Here is an 18,696-nt window from a genome sequence, read left to right on the forward strand (position 1 = left end):
TCATCCGGGGCCCTCCTCCCGCCCGCTCTTCCGGGGCCCTCCCCCCGCGCCCTCATCCGGGGCCCTCATCCGGGGCCCTGCCCCCGGCAGCGGACACCGCCCCCGGAAGTGCCACCGAGGAGCGCCGGCCTCCGAGCGGGCTAGAGCGACCCCCGAAAGGCAAGGCCGGCCCCGCGAGCCAGGGTGTCCGCGACGGGACGGCCGCCTGGCCCGCCCCTCCGCTCGGGTGAGTCCCCGGAAGCCGTTCTGGGGTGGCGGTGGGCCGGCCTCTTACCGAGCCTCCCGGGGAGGAGGAGCAGGAGGAGGCTCCCGTCCCCAGGAGAGCGCGGAGCCGGGCCGCCCGGGCCCGTTACGCTTCGGTCGGGCTTCGCCCCGACGCCTCGCAGGCCGAGGGCCCCGCCGTCAGGACCCGGTGACCGTGCCCTGCTGTGAGCGGGGTGTCTGCGGCCCGCTTCGCCCTTGGGGGCCCGTGTCTTGAGCTGCCAGGGAAGCGGGAGGAGGGCAGCGCCGGCCGAGGCCTTCTGAGGGCCTTTCCGAGGGGGTGGAGGGGGGACGGCACCCTGTCCCTGTCGCGTCCTTGCGTGTGAAGGACAACCTGTCAAACCTGTTTGAGTCGCAGCCCTTCCCCGGGTTACTGTCAGGATGGTGGGAAGGGCCTGCCTACCCGGCCTGGGTTTCCGAAGGGTCCGACCCCCGCGCCCCCACCCCCGGCCCCACCGTGGAATGTGGTTGTTAGGGGTCGAGTCCCTTCCGTAATTCAAAGTGGGCGGACACGTGCTTGCCAGGTAATTGCTCAGGGGCCTGCTTGAAAAATCAATGGCGAATCGTAGCTAGTGTGTCTGTCTCAGCCTGGAGAGAAGTTTGTACATGCCGAGCATTTTAAATTTCTGCAGAAACCTTTCCACTATGAAATTGTGCCTTCTTGATTAAAAAAAAAAAAAAAAAAGCCACAGATTCTGAACGAGTGGAGTTCACGTAAACCTGCAGACTCGGACCCTTAAATATTTAAAAATGGGATTCTTAAATATTTAGAAATGCAAGATACTCCTTTTTCTTTCTGCTGTTTGGGTTAGGTCAGTCATTATTAACGATTTTTCATTAGGTATCTGCAGTGTGTAAGGTACTTTGCTAAGTCCTGAGGGTGTAGGATGACGGGCTGTTTTCACTTGTCACAGTAATTTCTCCTCCTCTCACCCTGCAGTGATGGTCCTTGTCCTCCAGCACAGGGATGGAGGAGCTATCGGCCCAGGAAGCAGCAGGATCTCCAAGGGTCCCGTTTCAGTCTTTGGAGGCCTACGCTGAGGGTCTGTCCCCAACACCTCAGTTCGTGCAGGACACCGACATGGAGCAGGGGCTCACTGGGGGTAAGGCCGAGAGAGCACTCGCATCCAGGAGAATGGGAGTGTAGACGGGCTACTGGGCCGGGTGTCAGAGAGGCGGGGGACTCCCCTGAGAGGATGGCCCCTAGAGGGGAGGTGGGGAAGAGGGCGGATGACCTGACTCCATTAAGTCCCCGACCTGGGTCCCTCTGTTGAGGTCAGCCTGTCCTCTTTTAACAGGCAGAATGGTACCCACACACCCTGCTGTGGCTGTTTCTCCTTCACACAATCTTTGCTTCATCCCAGTTGCCACATTTAGAATAATCTCCAAGATACGCTGCTTTTGCCCCATCTCGCAGCCCTCGCCTTGCTTTCAGTTCCTCTTAGCTGTAGGGCCTGGCCCTCCCCGCTCTCTTAACTTAGTTTCTTCCCTCTTTGACCTTTTGTGCTTTGCCATCTGCCGTTCTGTCGCAATTGCAGTGTTTGTGACAAATTTTGGTCGAGAAAGCAACCGTTGTAATTCCTTGGTTGAGCCCAGTGCCTAATGAGAATGTACACATACTGGGAGTTCCCGTTGTGGTGCCTCGGAAACGAATCCGACTAGGAACCATGAGGTCGCAGGTTCGATCCCTGGCCTTGCTCTGTGGGTTAAGGCTTTGGCGTTGCGGTGAGCTGTGGTGTAGGTGGCAGATGTGGCTCGGATCCCATGTGGCTGTGGCTGTGGTGTAGGCCGGCGGCTGTAGCTCCGATTGGACCCCTAGCCTGGAAACCTCCATATGCTGTGGGTGCGGCCCTAAAAACAAAACAAAACAAAACAAAACAAAAAGAATGTATATGTATCATGTATTCACTATAAAGTTTATGTGTATTATTTTGATATACATATTGATATAATATTGATATATGTGGATATCATCTGGTACTGTCTTGTACTGGTTTTATTTTGTACAAACTTTGTCTTCAATTGCTTGCGGCCAACTTCAGTGCCCAAAATAACTTGGGTGTTGGGAGCGCCAGCCGCGTGGCACAGTGTAGAGCGCGTTGTGAGACGGAGGAGGAGCCGATGAGGAAACCGAAACCGAGGGCCGTTCCTTCTCCTTGGGAGCCTTACGCACGGGTCGCAGAGACCGTGCTCATTCGCGAAAGAAAGCTTTAATGACGTTGACAGAATGGTATCTGGGAGCGGGTCCAAAGCCTGCCACATAACTTCGGCCCGGACAAGTCACTGCAAATCTTTATGCTTTGCTTTGCCCCCCATCTGCAGAAAAGGTAACGGTGCCTCCCGTTTTGCTAGAGGGCTCTCGGGTCCTGGGGATATAGTGAAATAGGAGCTGTCATAGTGCAGTCCTGCATCACGGGTCTCAACGTGTCAGGAGAGCGTGCAGGTGCTACGAACGGGTAGAACACACTCAGTACGTGATAATGTTCACGGGAATGTCGGTGTGAGGAAGGGTCCCACTGACTCACTCGGAAGGGAGCCCCTCTTGGAAGGGAGCCCCGGGGACGGGCTGCTCTCACTCTTGGCTCCTTTCTCCTCCCTCAGCTCCACCTGTTCCCCAGGTGCCTGCTCTTCCCCACGAGGGAAGCCCAGGAGACCAGGCAGCTGCGCTCTTGACAGCCAGGTACCAGGTGAGCTGAGGAACCCTCTGCTTGTCCTCAGGGACTCTTGCCGCTCATGGAGTGTGGGCCTTTCCTCATCCCATCCATAACCCTTTGCCTGGAACCTTTTTAAACTAGTGGACCTCACGTTGGGAACCGATCATCGTCAGAGACCTGGACCTCACCCAGCCAGCCCCCTTTCCGCCTCCCCGGTACCAGCGGCAGGCACTGTTGCTTTATCCCTGGTGCTGTCCTGGGCGGATAGGAGATGCGAAAGGGTGGTGGAACCGAGTCCCTGGATTCGCCTCTGTTCTCCCTCCTCTCCAGTGTCACCCCCACTGTGCCATCTCCTTCACTGTCTGGCCATGATGCTCTAGTGGCCTCCTTCCCCAGAGCAGCCAGGCTGTGTTATTTCAGGAGTTTGTGACATTCGAGGATGTGGCTGTGCACCTTACTCGAGAGGAATGGGGATGCCTGGACCCCGTTCAGAGGGATCTCTACCGAGAAGTGATGTTAGAGAATTATGGGAACCTGGTCTCACTGGGTAAGGATTGTCTCTCTTACTTTTCAGTTTGCCGACTAGGATTTCTTGACTTGCCTGTTTCTGAGTAGATGTGCGGTCTCTGAGTGTGACTCAGATTCCAGGTCTTAGCATCCCGAATCCTCCGTCTTTCAGGTCATCTCCTGTGGGAGTGGGTTTCTTTGGGGGCTTTCAAGGGGAGACCTTCTCTACTCCTTAGCCTCAGTGTTTCCTGCTTTTGTGGGTCATCTCTTTAGAAAAGGGAAACTTGCTGGTGCTTTGCCTGCATTCTCACTTTCCCTCTCTTTCCCTTTTTTTTTTTTCTTTTTATATGAGAGAGACTCTGGGGCCTCCCAACCCAGAACCAGCCACTTTGCATCATCGTAATTGCGGGCCCCGTATCTGAGAGCTCCCCATGTTTCTCGGAAGAAGAAGCGCCTTTTTCTTTTTTCTTTTTAAAGACAGGCTGAAATGTTTGTTGAGCAATCCCTCACCTTTTAAGATCCCTACTTTCATCTGCAAGCAGACAGGATTCGAGAGACTTGATTTAGAGGCATGACTCACTGTGAGTCCATTTCAGTGAGTCACCCAGGCGGTAATCCTGCGCAGCCTTACTCGGGCGGCGGCAGCGGCGCGCTTGGTCTCAGACGGAGTGTCTCCTGTGTTGCTGGGTGTGCCGTGGGCAGCTGAGCTTAGGAAGCCTGTAGTGCTGTAGTGAAGCATCAGTACACATTGTTGGCACCTTGCCCCCTTGGTGTGAGCCTTGTTCCTTTTTCTGGGTTTTTTTTTTTGCCTGTCTCTGCTGCTCTTCTTTTTCTTCTTCTTTTTTTTTGAATGTGTGTACTTATCACACTTTTCCTCTCTCCCCTTCTCTCTCGCTCGCTCTCTCTCTCTTTTTTTTTTTTTGCTTCGCCTCTGCTGGTGGCATCCAGGGTGCTGCTTTTTCTCCTTGATCACACTCAGAATTAAAGAGAGCTTCTCATCTGTGGGGAGGCAGTGCCCACTGGGAAGGTTTTCAGTGCGTTTTCCATTCCTCGCTCTCTGATCTTTATAGGCATACTTCTCCGCCTTCCCACCACCCGGATTCATAGTGTGAATTCCTGCCCGGCCCTGAGTCATACCCAGGCAAGTGCTTTCTCTGGAGAAACACTTGCAGTTCTTTCAGCAGGAATCTCCAAGAGATGGCCCAAGTATCGGCTCCCCATCGATAGTGCTCGTCCCTGCTCGGAAACTCCTTGTCCACGATTGTAACATTGCAGCTCCTCAAATGAATGACCTTTGATAAGTTTCAAAGGGCCAAGGAAGCCTCCCGTTGCAACCAGCATTTTGAGCCCTGAATTCTGAGTTCATTCAGAAGCCGTGGTTGGTGGTCCTCTCCTTGTGTTCTCAGAAACCGCCAAGTTCAACTCCAGCTCTTCAGTCGTGATCTGGTCGTGTTATTTTAGAATGTGAACGTGCGCCGTGTGCTCCTCCCTTTCCGAACTTGACCTGGCCCCTCTATTGCCTGACTCTCCCGGGACCCCGGGCCTTGCTCAGATGTAACGTCTGGGTCTTTTCTCTCCTTTAACTCCCCATGGCCCCCTCCAGGATCTTGCCTTTGTCCCCTTTTTTCTCTGTGGTGCTGTTCAGATTGATGCATGTGGTATGTGACCTTTCAGATCAAGTGTTCCTTAGCTCTGTCCTTGATGGAGGGGAAATGGGAGGGCAGAAGAGTTCAGTTTCCTTATTTCAGGCCGTCACATTGAATGTATATTTAACAGCTTGTAAACTGTAAAGGGATACGTAATTGTAAACTACTGTACATTTTATCTAATAATTATATGATTTCCAACAGTTAACCTGTCTACTTTTTGGAGTAAAGAAACGTCTTAGTAGTTCAGTCAGTCTAACAGCACAGCATGCTCTTAGACTGAGTTTTATCCCATTTCCTCTGTCATCTCTGTACACTCGCACAGACCAGGCACAGGTTCACACAAGAGACCCTCTCCCTTGGCTTTTGTGGCCAAGGGAGCAGCATCTCCTTCGTAATTATGTTTTACAGCCTTTGGGAGGTAGTTTCCAGATGTGCGGGTTCAGCACACTCCACCTGAAATTTAAGTTTGCACGTTTCATCAGCTCAGCTTGATGTTCGGCATCGTAAGATGAGGACTTTGTACGCCAGTCTCTGGCGTAGCAGCCCTGTTTTCCAGTTGATGTCTTTATCCCACGGTGGTAGCTCTTAGCTGTGCTTGTCACAGACATCAGAACTTTGGTCCTTTGGTTACGTGTTTCCGCTGAACAGGAGCAGTAGTAGTGAACATACAGAGTACGAACAGAGCGAAAGAATAAAAAGTAGGCAAAAGTCACCATTTTCTTTACCAAATCTAAAAAGAAGCCTGTGCTGCTGACAGTGAGTGAGTCACTGGCTTGAGGGGCATACCCAAAGAAAAGTTATCTACGACTTAGAGCTGGAGACTGAGAATGGGAAACAGGCCTGGATTACATGGGGCAGTGTGGCAGGTGCCCTATAAAATGACAGCATTGAAAATATGTGTACCAAAATTCTACTAGATGATGAATGAGTCGTAAATCAGGAATGTCTGGCACATAGCCCTTACTTTTTTTTTCCTGTTTACAGCTGTACCTGCGGCATCTGGAAGTTCCCAGGCCAGAGGTTGAATCGGAGCTGCAGCTGCCAGCCTGTACCACGTCCTACACCACCACACGCATGGCAACGCCAGATCCTAGCTGCATCTGTGACCTACACCACAGCTCACGCCAACACCAGATCCTTAACCCTCTGAGTGGGGCCAGGGATCAAACCCGCATCTTTATGGATACTAGGCACATTTGTTACCGCTGAGCCACAATGAGAACTCCCCAACTCCTTGCTTTTTGATGTTGATGTCATGAAGACAAATATTATTTTATTGTAATCATTACTATTTAATGAGCTAGTTACTGTTTATTGAGCTAATTACTGTTTTTTTGTTTTGTTTTGTTTTGTTTTTGCTTTTTTTGTCTTTTTAGAGCTGTCCCCACAGCATATGGAGGTTCCTAGGCTAGGGGTCAAAGCGGAGCTGCAGCTGTTGGCCTGCATGACAGCCGCAGCAATGCTAGATCTGAGCCATGTCTGCAGCCTATACCACAGTTCATGGCAATGCCAGATCTTTAACCCACCGAGTGAGGCCGGGGATCGGACCCCGCGTCCTCATGGACACTAGTCGGGTTCATTAATCGCTGAGCCACGGGAACTCCCTAATGACCGTTTATTGAGCAGCCAGTTTGTTTCGAGGTACTATATATGTATCATTTAATCCTTACTAGAACCCTGTGAGCAAGTATTACTCTATTTTATCTACCTCTTTGTCGTATCGGCCATTCCAGAGGCATGTGGATGTTCCCGGGCCAGGGATTGAACCTGTGCCACAGCAGTGACCGGAGCTGCAGAAGTGACAACAGGTCCTGAACCCTCTGAGCCACAAATTACTCTATTTTATACCTGAGGAAATTGAGGCTAAGAGAAGTTAAGTGATCTGCACAGGATCAGAGCTAGGCTTGGGACTCAGATCTGATTCTGAAGCCTGTGTTTTTTTGCTCTTTTTTGCCTTTGGACAGCTAGTCCAGTCACACGTGTTGTTTTTTATACTTTTGTGACTCTGTACTCCGATGATAATTTTAAATGATCACAATAAATTCGACAGATAGGCATAAGGTTGTGCAGTTGGGAGTAGAAAGGGCATGCATTAAAAAAAGAAAAAGTGGGAATTCCCGTCCTGGCTCAGTGGTGACAAACCCAGCCAGTGTCCATGAGGACACAGGTTCGATCCCTGGCCCCACTCAGTGGGTTAAGGATCCAGCGTCACGGTGAGCTGTGGTGTAGGTCGCAGACACAGCTCGGATCACGTGTGGCTGTGGCTGTGGCGTATGTAGGCTTGCAGCTGCAGCTCTGCTTCCTAGCCCGGGAACCTCAAAGTAAAATTGTCAAGGGATACATTCCATTCCATTAAGCATCCACACAAGAATGATACTGCGAGGGAGAGATTCAGTTTGTGTACCAGAAAGAAAGGCATGAAGCTTTCAGATGTCTAAAACCTTAGCATAGCACTGACACAGGCAACAAACAATTAGGTAAATTTTACATGTTGTTTTTAAAGAGCAGATGAAGTTAAAAATAAATCTAATTAGGAGTTCATTTGTGGTGCAGTGGGATAAGGATCTGGCATTGTTACTGCCGCAGCTTGGGTTGCTGTTGTGGTGTGGGTTCAGTCCCTGGCCCAGGAACTTCCTCATGATGTGGGTGTGGCCAAAAAAAAATTAAGTAATTTTAGATAGGAAAATTATATATGCTGCCCTATACCACAGCCATGGCAATGCCAGATCCAAGCCGTGTCTGTGACCTGCACCACAGCTCATGGCAACGCCGGGTCCTCAACCCTGTGCGAGGCCCCGGATCGACCCCACGTCCTTATGGATCCTAGTTGGATTTGTTACCGCCACAACAGGAACTCCTAGTATCCGATTTCTGATAGTTACTTCATTTTTTTTTTTTTTTTAAGGAAAGCAAGTGGTAGGAGCTATAGACCAGATTTGTTAATATAAACAAGAATTCCACACGTGTTCAAATTATTTCTTAATAATGGAATTTTCTCAAATTGATTATTGTTCAGACTGTCCCTGAAATGAGATTTTCATTTTTTTTGACAGTAAATGTTCTCCTAGATTGAGTGCAAATAGTCAGGATTCCAAGTCTGTTGAATCCTGGCTTTCTGTTATTCAAATTAACTGATTTTCTGGGGTTTGTTTGGGTTATTTTTTTTCAGGCCGCACCCACAGCGTCTGGAAGTTCCCAGGCTAGGAGTCTAATTGGAGCTGCAGCTGCCAGCCTGCACCACAGCTTCAACAGTGCTGGATCCAAGCACCACGTCTGCAACCTATACCGCAGTTCATGGCAATGATGGATCCTTAACCCGCTGAGCGAGGCCAGGGATCAAACCCGCATCCTCATGGATACTAGTCGGGTTTGTTAACCATTGAGCCTTGATGGGAGCGCCACAATTATTATTTTTTACTGGTAGATTATTTGAAGGCCAGTTTCTGAATTAAGATTGTCTGTTTGAACCCTAGCTCCACCTGCCGAGTTATCACGACCTTGGGCAGGTTACTTAACCTCTCTGAATCTTCGTTTTCCCCGTTTGTAAAATTGGTACAGTAGTAATTCCTGCCTGATGAAGGTATAGTGACTATTATTAAGTGAGTGAAAGCTTCTAAAACTCTTGGCATGGTACTTTGTCCCTACCAAATGCTTAGTAAATCTTGGCTTAATATTTTGATGATACTATGATACAAGTGCCCTTTAAGTCTGTACCTTGAACCCTGTTCTCTCTCTTAAAGTGCAGTCTTTTATCTCTAACTGCCCACTAGGAGGCATCGTTTACCTTCCTGCACTGCTGTAAACACACGTCCAGAATCCAGCTCCTCATCCCACACGAAGATGAACTTTTTTTGTGGTGTGTATGTGATTTAAGTGTTGACATAGAGCAAATAACCAGAATTTGTTTCAATTATCAAATATTGGAAAAACTATAATAAACATCTCAGTTGGAGTTCCCGTCGTCGTGGCTCAGCAGAAATGAATCCGACTAGCATCCATGAGGACAAAGGTTCGATCCCTGGCCTCGCTCAGTGAATGAAGGCTCTGTCATTGCTGTGAGCTGCAGTGTAGGTCACAGGCGTGGCTTGGATTCTGCGTTGCTGTGGCCGTGGTGTAGACCAGCAGCTAAAGCTCCAATTCTACCCTTAGTCTGGGAACCTCCATATGCCGAGGGTGCGGCCCTAAAAAGACCAAAACAAAAACAAAAACAAAAAAACTCAAATTAAAATTTGCAAATTATGTTATCAGAATTCTGAGTAGAGTAGTTACTGATTCATGACATGCTAACTTTTTTTTTTTTTTTGGCTTTTGTCTCCTTAGGGCCACACCTGTGCATATGGAGGTTCCCAGGCTAGGGGTTGAATTGGAGCTGTAGCTGCTGGCCTACACCACAGCCACAGCAACGCGGGTTCTGAGCCACATCTGCGACCTACACCACAGCTCACGGCAACACTGGATCCTTAACCCACTGAGTAAGGCTAGTGATCAAACCCGCGTCCTCATGGGTGCTAGTCAGGTTCACTAACCACTGAGCTGTGATGGGAACTCCCATGCTAATTTTTTTAAACTTGCAAAACTCTTTCCTTTGAAGTGTAGGACCTTAACTAAAAGGGAATTGCCTCTGTGTCCAGCAGAAATTCAGAAGCAGAGTATCTGCCTTTCTTATGTTTCTTCTGATCTCCCTGCTGGTAGGCTTTTGCTTGGAATCCCAGTAGGGCAAACAGCTTTATCATTTTTCATGTACAAATCCCTTTTTATTTTATTCATTCGTTCATTCATTTATTTTTGGCCGCCCAGTGGCGTGTGGAGTCCCCAGGCCAGGGATCAGATGCAAGTCACAGTTGTGACCTATGCCACAGCTTCAGCAACGCCAGATCTTTTAGACACGGTGCCAGGCTGGGGATCAAACCCTCGTCCTAGTGCTCCAGAGACACTGCCAATCCCATCGCACCACAGCAGGAACTCCCAGAGCCCTTTTAAAAACACTGATTATCTATTGCCACTTGGGCACAAAATTGGCACTCTGTGAGTAGCTCTTAAGTAAATGAGTCAAGTGCAAGAGACAAGACGACAAGACACATGGCCCCTGCTCTCGAAGAGTATAAATCAGGTAGGGATGATACTACTGAAAACAATTTTTAAAAATCTGTAAACTCCGGAGTTCCCGTCATGGCGCAGCGGAAATGAATCCGACTAGGAACCATGAGGTTGCAGGTTCAATCCCTGGCCTCGTTCAGTGGGTTAAGGATCCGGTGCTGCCATGAGCTGTGGTGTAGGTCACAGACGGGGCTCGGATCTGGCGTTGCTGTGGCTGTGGCGTAGGCCGGCAGCTGTAGCTCTGATTGGACCCGTATGCCATGGGTGCGGCCCTGAAAAGACAAAAGACTAAATAAATAAATAAATAAAATCTATGAACTCCATTGTATAGAGAGATATTAGGAAAGAGAAACAAACAGTATATTTTGTAGACATTCAGTAAGCAGAGAGAAAGGCTTTTGGAGATGAGGGACTTGGGCTAGACCTTGTACGCTTGCTACCACAAGCTTTATGGTCTGAATACCTGTAAACACTGCCGCTTTGCGGAGTTCCCATTGTGGCTTAGCGGGTTACGAACCTGACTAATGTTCTTGAGGACGTAGAGTCCATCCCTGGTGTTATTCAGTGGGACCCCTAACCTGGTAACTTCCATATGCTGCAGGTGGGGCCGTAAAAACAAAACGAAGCAAAATAGACAGCTGCCCCTGTGATGCTATAATGGTCCTGCCCTCCAAAGAAGCACCTTCCTCTTGCTTCTGCTTTAAAAGAGATCAGATCCCAGCAGTCCGTGATGCAAGCCAGAGAAGGCCCATTTGATGTGAAAATGCACTTATGTTGCATTTTCTTTACTCTAGCAGGTCGTAAGTTATTTCCATCTGTCTCTGCAGTTAAGAGTGTAAGGTCCTTAAGGGGGGTGGCCCTTACCTGCTTGGGTTCTCTATCTCCTACAACTTTGCTTGTATAAGGAGGCTCCCCATAAGCATTGAATAAACAAGAGTATAAGCTCCTGATTGGTAAGCACATGTCATATTATTATTTGTTTCCTCATGTGCCCTGAAATGAATTGTTTTTGAGCTTGGTCCTTGGAATATTTGCTCAGTCTTCACTGATTCTGTGGCTACAGTTTAGCTCAGCATAACCAACAGGTGCTTGAATATTCACCTTCCTCGAGTCCAGCAGAGTTATATTTTGAAGAGCTCCATTTTGACCGGGTCCAATACATAGATTGGTCTGTAGGTAACAGATGAAGAGTGATGGTGATAATTTCTGTGAGGACAGTTGCACACTCATGCACAAATTCCCTTGTCTGAGTGATGTTAAAATGAATACTTACGCTCCCCAAAGTCATTGACTTGCTTCTAGATCCCAGCTGTGAGCTCCTTGTAAAAGATCTTTGCCTTTCTCTCCAGGCCTTCCTCGCGTCTTCTAATAATGTACTCTCTCTCTCCATTAACCGTTAATTAAGAGAAAAAGTGGCTACTGTGTCGTGTCTGGGGATAAATTGCCACATTGCGTTTCCTTCTCTGTGAGCAGGATTTCCACTTGCCAAGCCTGATGGGATCTCCCAGCTGGAACAAGATCTACAGGTCTTTGATCTGGAAACTGAGCATAGAGACGTCTTAAGAGATGACTGCTCAGGTGAGTGAGGCAGAGTCAAACAGGTGGAGTGAGGGAAGCAAAGTCTGGTTGTTGAGCCAAGCTGTAGCTGCTTTGGTAGTCAAGGGAGAGCTCCATCTGTATCCCAGAATGGAGAGCTCCTTCCTTTTCCCTTCAGTTTTGGTGAATTCTTTGCATTTATTTCGTCCTTTGTCTGTAAATTGTACCAGGTCCCTATTCAAGTTGCTTCTCTAGAATTCTGTCGAGCTTTCTCCCTCTTAGCGCCTTTGAAACACCTTACTTGGTTATCTTCTTGCTCTGCTGAGCATGCCTCTCTTTCTACCCCACCCTGAACCACCTGGATGCCGTGTCACTGCCCCTATTCATACCCTCACATATGCTGCTGAGATTTTGTGCCTGTGTTTCAGAGAAAAGAAGCTTCTCTTACCCTGGTAGAGTGTAGCTTATTTCGTTTTCTCCTTAGTTTTCTTTTTCGAAGCACGGGGCACAGGTTACATTTGCATTTTCTATTTATATATTGAATCAGATGGAGAGACCAGAGAAGAGAGCGAGCGGTTGGTTCCTAAGCAGAAAATGCCAGAAGAAGTACACTCCTACAGAGTGAGAGTAGGAAGACTCAAAAAGGATATCGCCCAAGTTCCGGAGGCTAGAGACGTGTATAAGCCTGAGGACAGACTAGAAAGGCTTCAGGAAATCCTAAGGAAATTTCTCTTCCTGGAGAGAGAGTTTAGGCAAATAACCATCAGTAAGAAAACCTTCACCAGCGAGAAGAACAGCGAATGTCACGAGCCCGAAAAGAGCTTCCGTCTGGACTCTGCTCTTGACGCAGATCAGCGAGTGCTCAGAACACAGAATGTGCACGACCCGGACCCGTGTGACACGAGCCTCCCCCGGAACTCGGCCGGTACACGCGAGCAGGTGCATCTGGCACGGGATGTCCAGGGCGGTGAGTGTGAGGAAAGCCTAATGGGACTCGCTCCCCTCGGTAAGTGCGAGAGCCTTCCCCCCCCGGAGAAGTCCTATAAATGTGATGCCTGCGAGAAAACCTTCCATCAGAGCTCAGCCCTCTCGCGACATCAGAGAATCCACACTAGAGAGAAACCTTACAAATGTAGAGAATGCGAAAAGTCCTTCAGTCAGAGCTCAAGCCTTAGTCGACATAAAAGAATACACAGCAGAGAAAAGCCTTATACGTGCGACGCCTCTGATAAGTCCTGTGACGCGTCGGAGACGTCGTGCAGTCAGAGCTCGGACTTGATCCAGCACAAGAGGGGCCACGCTCGAGCCAAGTCTTACAAATGCGGCGGCTGTGAACGAGTCTTCAGCCGCAGCGTACACCTCACTCAGCACCAGCGAGTCCACCGAGGGGTGCCCTGTACGTGCGCCGTGTGTGGCGGCGACTTCTGTCATACCTCATACCTGGCCGAGCCCCCCCAGAAGGCCCACGGTGAAGAGGACGCCTACGCCTACCGGGAACGCGGCTTGAGCTTTCTCAAGCCGCAGGGACTTGACCTCAGAGAGAAGCCGCGTGCGTGTGATGACTGCGGGAAAGACTTCAGGTTGCACTCCCACCTCCTGCAGCATCGAAGGCTTCACGCCGGCCAGAAACCGCACGAATGTGACGAATGTGGAAAAGCTTTCAGTCAAACCGCCCGCCTTACTCAGCCTCACGCCGTTCACAGGAAGGAGCCGGCCTACGAGGGCAATGATTTGGGGGACCGTTTCAGGCACAGCTCCGATCTTGTCCTGCAGCAGGAGGTCCTCGCCAGAGACGACGCCTTCGACGGTGACGCGTGGGACAGCGGCCTCCGCCAGAGGACGCCCCTTGGGCACCGCCAAGGGATTTATGCCAAAGAGAAACCGTACGAGCGCAGCGAACGTGGGGAGCTGTTCGGTCAAGTGCAGGCCTCGTTCAACATCTGAGCGTTCCTGCCGGGGAGGAGTCACACGGGTGCCGGCTCGCCCTTCATTCAGCACCGGGGAGGTCCCGTCGGGGCGAACCCCTCTGAATGTGACACGGGGGGAGAGCTGCCGGTCGGTGTTAACCTCTTGGCACCTGCAGACCCGTACCAATGAGAAAACCTCCAAACATATCGAATGTGGTAGATGCTTCTTGCTATTTTCATAGCGCAGTCGCCGTTGGAGAAGTCATACTTGAATAAAAGTCCATCGCTGTAATGAATGTGAAAGAGCCTTCAGTCAGAGAAACTGCCTTGCTGAGCATCGAGTTCGTCTCATGCAGGACGCCTGCGACCATGGCACCTGCGTGCGTGTGGGAAGGTGCAGCCACAGCCCAGCCCTCATTCAGCAGCGGAGCGTCTGTGCCCGAGAGACGTCGTGTGGGGAGAGTAAAGGGGACCCGCCTTTCGAGAGCAGTTGCAGTCTTTCCATCAGCAGAACGCCCACGCCAGACCAGCGTCTGATACCATGCCCGTGGAAACGTCCAGCACCGTGTTTCAGCCTTTGTTCGCTGTTAGAATATTGAGGGGAAAATGATTCTTCTTGTGTGAAGTGGTTGCTCCGTAGTCCCAGTCTTTTTCGTTGCGGAAGCAGCGTATCTGAGGAGTGGCTGGGTGCTGGCAGTTTTCTCATGGCAGAGGCTTTGGTTTCATAGGTGTTATAAATAGGTACGTGTACTTTATTTGTGGAACTCGTTTAAGCTGTTTTTATTTTAATGTGGCCTATAAACATGTTCATTTTCCCCGAAATTGGTTCGTATTGTTCACAGCTTCTCTAAGGTACATTATTATTAATACACCGATGTTAAAACATACCAACCTTTGGGAAGTTTCTCATTTAGCTTTTTCTGCTGTTCTCAGCCAAAGTTCTCTCCCAAGCAGACTCTTAGGCCTGCTCTCTTCTTAGGACCCTGTTCCTTTCCAGTCACAGCACCTGGGTTCCTCTTGCCTTCTCCCTTCTCTTGAGCACTTTCAGTGATGGTTCCCTAGTTCTAAGCTTTGCCCTGGCAGGTACGCCATCCCTACCTACTGTTTTAATGTCTTCTTGCCGAATGCAAAGCATTTTCCCTTAAAGGAACTGGATTTACACATATCGTCCAACCATGAACGTGAAGGATTCTGTTTCCCCTGAGTTTGTGGCAGGCAACTAAACATTTTCGAGGGACGCCCAAGTTCTTAGCTCTATTAGTCGTCACCGCCCTCTAAAAGAAATGAAAAAGACACGAGGAAGCCAGCAAGACTGGTGGTGGCTTAGCTGTATTCAGTGCCTAGTCTGTACGCCTAAGTTCAGGATTATTTTATATGTGTCCGTTGGCGGCCAGCAGAATGCTCAGGTCTGCTTTCGATAGAGCAGGACACGACGAACACATCCTGAGAGACCGGAGAGCTTGGGGAAGGAGCGCCGCCTTCCATCACAGGTTCTGCTGCTCTTGTGTGATCTCTCTGGAGCGTGTTCCAGAGATGGCAGATACGCCTGGAGAAGGAGCCTGTTACACTCGCTTCACTCTCCCTTGGATTCCGACACTCAGTTTCCCCTTATCAGTCCGGGATGATATTTGAAGTATGGGGGCTTTGTGTATCATTGTTTATATATGTCACCGTATTTTTTGTATTTTACGCGCGTCTACAGGCCACATAAAAGAACATGATGTCTTTGAATGATGCAGTGATCACAGATGTTGGCTCCAGAGTTCAGGGTCACGGTCATAACTCCTAGCGAGAGTTCATGGTTCTTTAGATGACGTCAAGGCCTTGTATTCTATTTTCCCATCTTAAGGGTCATAACATTTTGTGAATAAGACAAGTGTTATTTAAAATTCTAGTCGTCGTTCCAGCAGTTGAGGCTTTCATAGTTCATGTTTGAAATATTCACCAGGGAGCCTCAACAAATATATAAAGGTTCATTGCTTACTCCGTAAGCCTCTTATGGCTATAACCTCTAGGATACTTCTACCACTGTATTTTACCTCTTAGCCATCAGCAAGCATAGGATCTCATCAGGGCAAGGTAGGGACCTAAATGAATTGATCTAAATGTAAAAGCCAATGAAAAATGCATGTTTTTTTTTTTTTTTCCTGTCTATGAACATGTATACCTTTATGAATAGAGATCAGTAGTCACCTCTGGCGGTTATAAGACAGAGGATTAAGTAGCAGAAAATGTAAAAATCACATGTATGCATTTGGTTTAGGAATGTGCTTTTGTACTTCCACTTGAATAAAGGTGTGTTTGATACTCTGAGAATCTGTTTCAAATCAAATCTGAAGTCCTCAGCCAGAAGCATTTGGGAACCTTGGAATCACCGTCCTGGCTGCAACTCAGTTCCTTCTAGAAACCTGCTTCACAGCAGGAATTGATCTCTGTTCTTCATACGGATACAAAGCTTGCTCTTCCACAAGCCTCTGGGATAAAGTCTGAACGTTTAGAATTTAAAGGGTCATTCGAAGGGGCGCAGTCAGCACATGAAGAGTAAATACTTGCAGTAGAGCTAGGGGAATGTGTGTTTTATTTCATTTATTTGTTTATTTAGCTGCGCCCGTAGCATGCAGAAGTGCCTGGGCTAGGGCTTGAACCTGCATCCCAGCAGTAACCAGAGCCACAGCAATGACATTGCTGGATCTTTAATCTGTTGTGCCACCAAGGAACTCCAGGATGTGCGTGGGGTTTTTTGTTTTTGTTTTTGTTTTGTCTTTTTAGGGCTGCACCTACAGAAGGTAGACGTTCCCAGGCTAGGGGTCTAATCGGAGCTGTAGCCGCCGGCCTACACCACAGCCACAGCAACGCCAGATCCGAGCCATGCCTGCCACCTACACCACAGCTCACGGCAACACCGGATCCTTAACGCACTGAGCGAGCCCAGGGATTGAACCCGCGTCCTCATGGACACTAGTTGGGTTCGTTACTGCTGAGCCATGATGGGAACTCCAGTATGTGTTTTTTAAATAAATAAAACACATTTTAAAAAATGAGAAACCAAAATAATACTTGAACAAATAATGTGGCCCTTTAAGCTTACCGATATTTAGTCCAGTATGACTCTGTGCTCTTAATTGTTTTAGTCTTGAAGGTGGGGGAGGGAAAAGAAGAAATCTAACAGTTGGGACACCGGATTTTATATATCTGTCCGCCTACATAGCTGCACACGTGTGGATGTATGCATGCATGCACATGTTCAAACAGTCGTCACAGCAACTGCAAGGAACCAGCTCCCTTTTACAGGAGAACTGTGGTGTAGAGAGGCCGAAGAGCCTGTTGCGGTGACACAGCAAGTAAATGGCTCCAAGTCAGAGCTCTGTGACTCCAAAGCTTTCCATCGTTATGGCGTTGGTATCAGACACATCCCAGGACGCAGGGACCCAGAGAAGAGATGTCTTCTCTGCCAGCTTTGCATTCCCTGTTCCGTAGCCAGTGAGTCACTGTTTGCACCTGGTCCTAAAGATCCCCAGAGCTCTCTGGGAATCGAGGTGAAAATATCCTAATATCTTGGGAGCCGTCAGAACCTCACTCCTTTCCCCAACGCCCCCTTCAAACCAGGCTTGGACAATTTTGACAATGACAGGCCTCAGGTCAAATCTCCCAAATTCCCATCTCCTGCCAAGGCACCCCCACTGCCATCACTGGACTTAGATGTCCATTTCTCAGTGCCCTACATGCGTTTTTTTTTTTTTTTTTTCCTGCCAACTAGCACTTGCCGATGGCTGTGTATCCTTACCAAGATTGACTTACACGTCTGGCTGTATGTTATGGCGGTGGAGCAAAGCGGGTCATGGAAAAATCAAGTCTTGAGTCCTGGGTCTTTGGCGTGAGCTAAAGTGGACAGAGGTAGACCAGAGAGATGGGGTGCCCTGAAGCTAGAGCAGGGAGAGCATTTCAGGCAGAGTGGAGAGCAGTCGGAGCATGGCATCGTCGAAGCAGGAATAAGTGGGCTCCTCGGAGAATGCCTCACCCCAGGAAATAGGTCGCGGGTAACTGAGGATTTAAGAGAGGCCCCTTAGGGTTATCTCAGCAAAGCACAGTGGAATTCTCACATCCAAAAGTGTAACCTCCTGCGTCCTTTCATTCATTCACTTACACAAATGCCAGGCGCTACCTGCAGTGCTAGCCAGTGGATTGGTTAAGCTAATCAAATGGAGAAAACCGTCCATGGAGCAGAGAAGACAGATGAGTCGAGTGATGACTTTGGAGTTACTCGTACCTAGCTGTGTGACTCTGGACATTTTACTTAGCCTTTCTAGTTTTCTCGTCTATACTCTGTGGTTAATAATAGCATGGAAATTAGGAGTTCCTGTCGTGGCGCAGTGGTTAACGAATCCGACTAGGAACCATGAGGTTGCGGGTTTGGTCCCTGCCCTTGCTCAGTGGGTTAACGATCCGGCGTTGCCGTGAGCTGTGGTGTAGGTTGCAGACGCGGCTCGGATCCCGAGTTGCTGTGGCTCTGGTGTAGGCCGGTGGCTACAGCTCCGATTGGACCACTAGCCTAGGAACCTCCATATGCCGCGGGAGCGGCCCAAGAAATGCCAAAAAGACAAAAAAAATAAAACCTCATCAGCAATCATGAACCCTTTTAAAAAAAATAATAATAATAGCATGGAAATTAAATGAGCCAATAATGTAAAGCTACTTGTCATATAGTAAGTGTCAAAAAGTTATAAATACTAACAGAAAAAGCACTCAGAGAAGAACCTCTTAGCATAAAATCTGAAAAAGGTAATTAATTTTGCATCTCCTCACCAAGAATCTAGGCGCCTAGTCGGCCGGGTCTCATCTGGTCCCAGGGACCAGTCACAGGCTGCCCCTCCTCTGGAAAGATGTTTCCTGATCAGGGGAGACCTCATCCATGCTCAGATTCTAGACGTCACAGGGGGACGCCTCTCTGAACGCCTAGGTGGGCTTTTAACCCCTTACTCCAAAACCTTCCCTCCCAAATTAACACTAGGGGCGCCTCCTCCTCTCAGCCCCCACGCATACACCTCTGGGGTGTCTTCTTCGAAACCTTTCCACCCTGGGACTCCG

At 49.0% G+C, this 18,696-nt stretch overlaps 1 protein-coding gene across 12 annotated transcripts; it reads left to right on the plus strand.

Moving 5' to 3' along the window:
- The first annotated feature begins 99 nt into the window (after positions 1-99).
- Positions 100-15,924, plus strand: ZNF655 (zinc finger protein 655). 12 transcript variants are annotated; one of them, XM_047779573.1, is made up of 6 exons: positions 116-226; positions 1,202-1,364; positions 2,863-2,948; positions 3,336-3,462; positions 11,642-11,746; positions 12,252-15,924. In XM_047779573.1, exons 2-6 carry the CDS (start codon positions 1,229-1,231, stop codon positions 13,646-13,648), a joined length of 1,851 nt encoding a protein of 616 aa, XP_047635529.1. In that variant the 5' UTR covers positions 116-226; positions 1,202-1,228; the 3' UTR covers positions 13,649-15,924. The 12 variants fall into 12 exon arrangements, with proteins under 12 accessions (XP_047635540.1, XP_047635538.1, XP_047635534.1 ...); XM_047779574.1 differs by lacking the exon at positions 116-226 and adding an exon at positions 233-428; XM_047779576.1 differs by lacking the exon at positions 116-226 and adding an exon at positions 233-412.
- The last annotated feature ends 2,772 nt before the right edge of the window (positions 15,925-18,696 follow it).

The sequence above is a fragment of the Phacochoerus africanus genome, chromosome 5 (assembly GCF_016906955.1).
Source record: "Phacochoerus africanus isolate WHEZ1 chromosome 5, ROS_Pafr_v1, whole genome shotgun sequence".
In the NCBI taxonomy this organism is placed as follows: Eukaryota; Metazoa; Chordata; class Mammalia; order Artiodactyla; family Suidae; genus Phacochoerus; species Phacochoerus africanus.

Bases quoted from the DNA above. Each gene is read 5' to 3' on its own strand.
- ZNF655 (XM_047779573.1), top strand. From the start codon at position 1,229: ATGGAGGAGCTATCGGCCCAGGAAGCAGCAGGATCTCCAAGGGTCCCG. The intron at 1,365-2,862 runs GTAAGGCCGAGA...CTCCTCCCTCAG, and splicing joins GGAGCAGGGGCTCACTGGGG to CTCCACCTGTTCCCCAGGTG. The intron at 3,463-11,641 runs GTAAGGATTGTC...CTCTGTGAGCAG, and splicing joins TGGGAACCTGGTCTCACTGG to GATTTCCACTTGCCAAGCCT.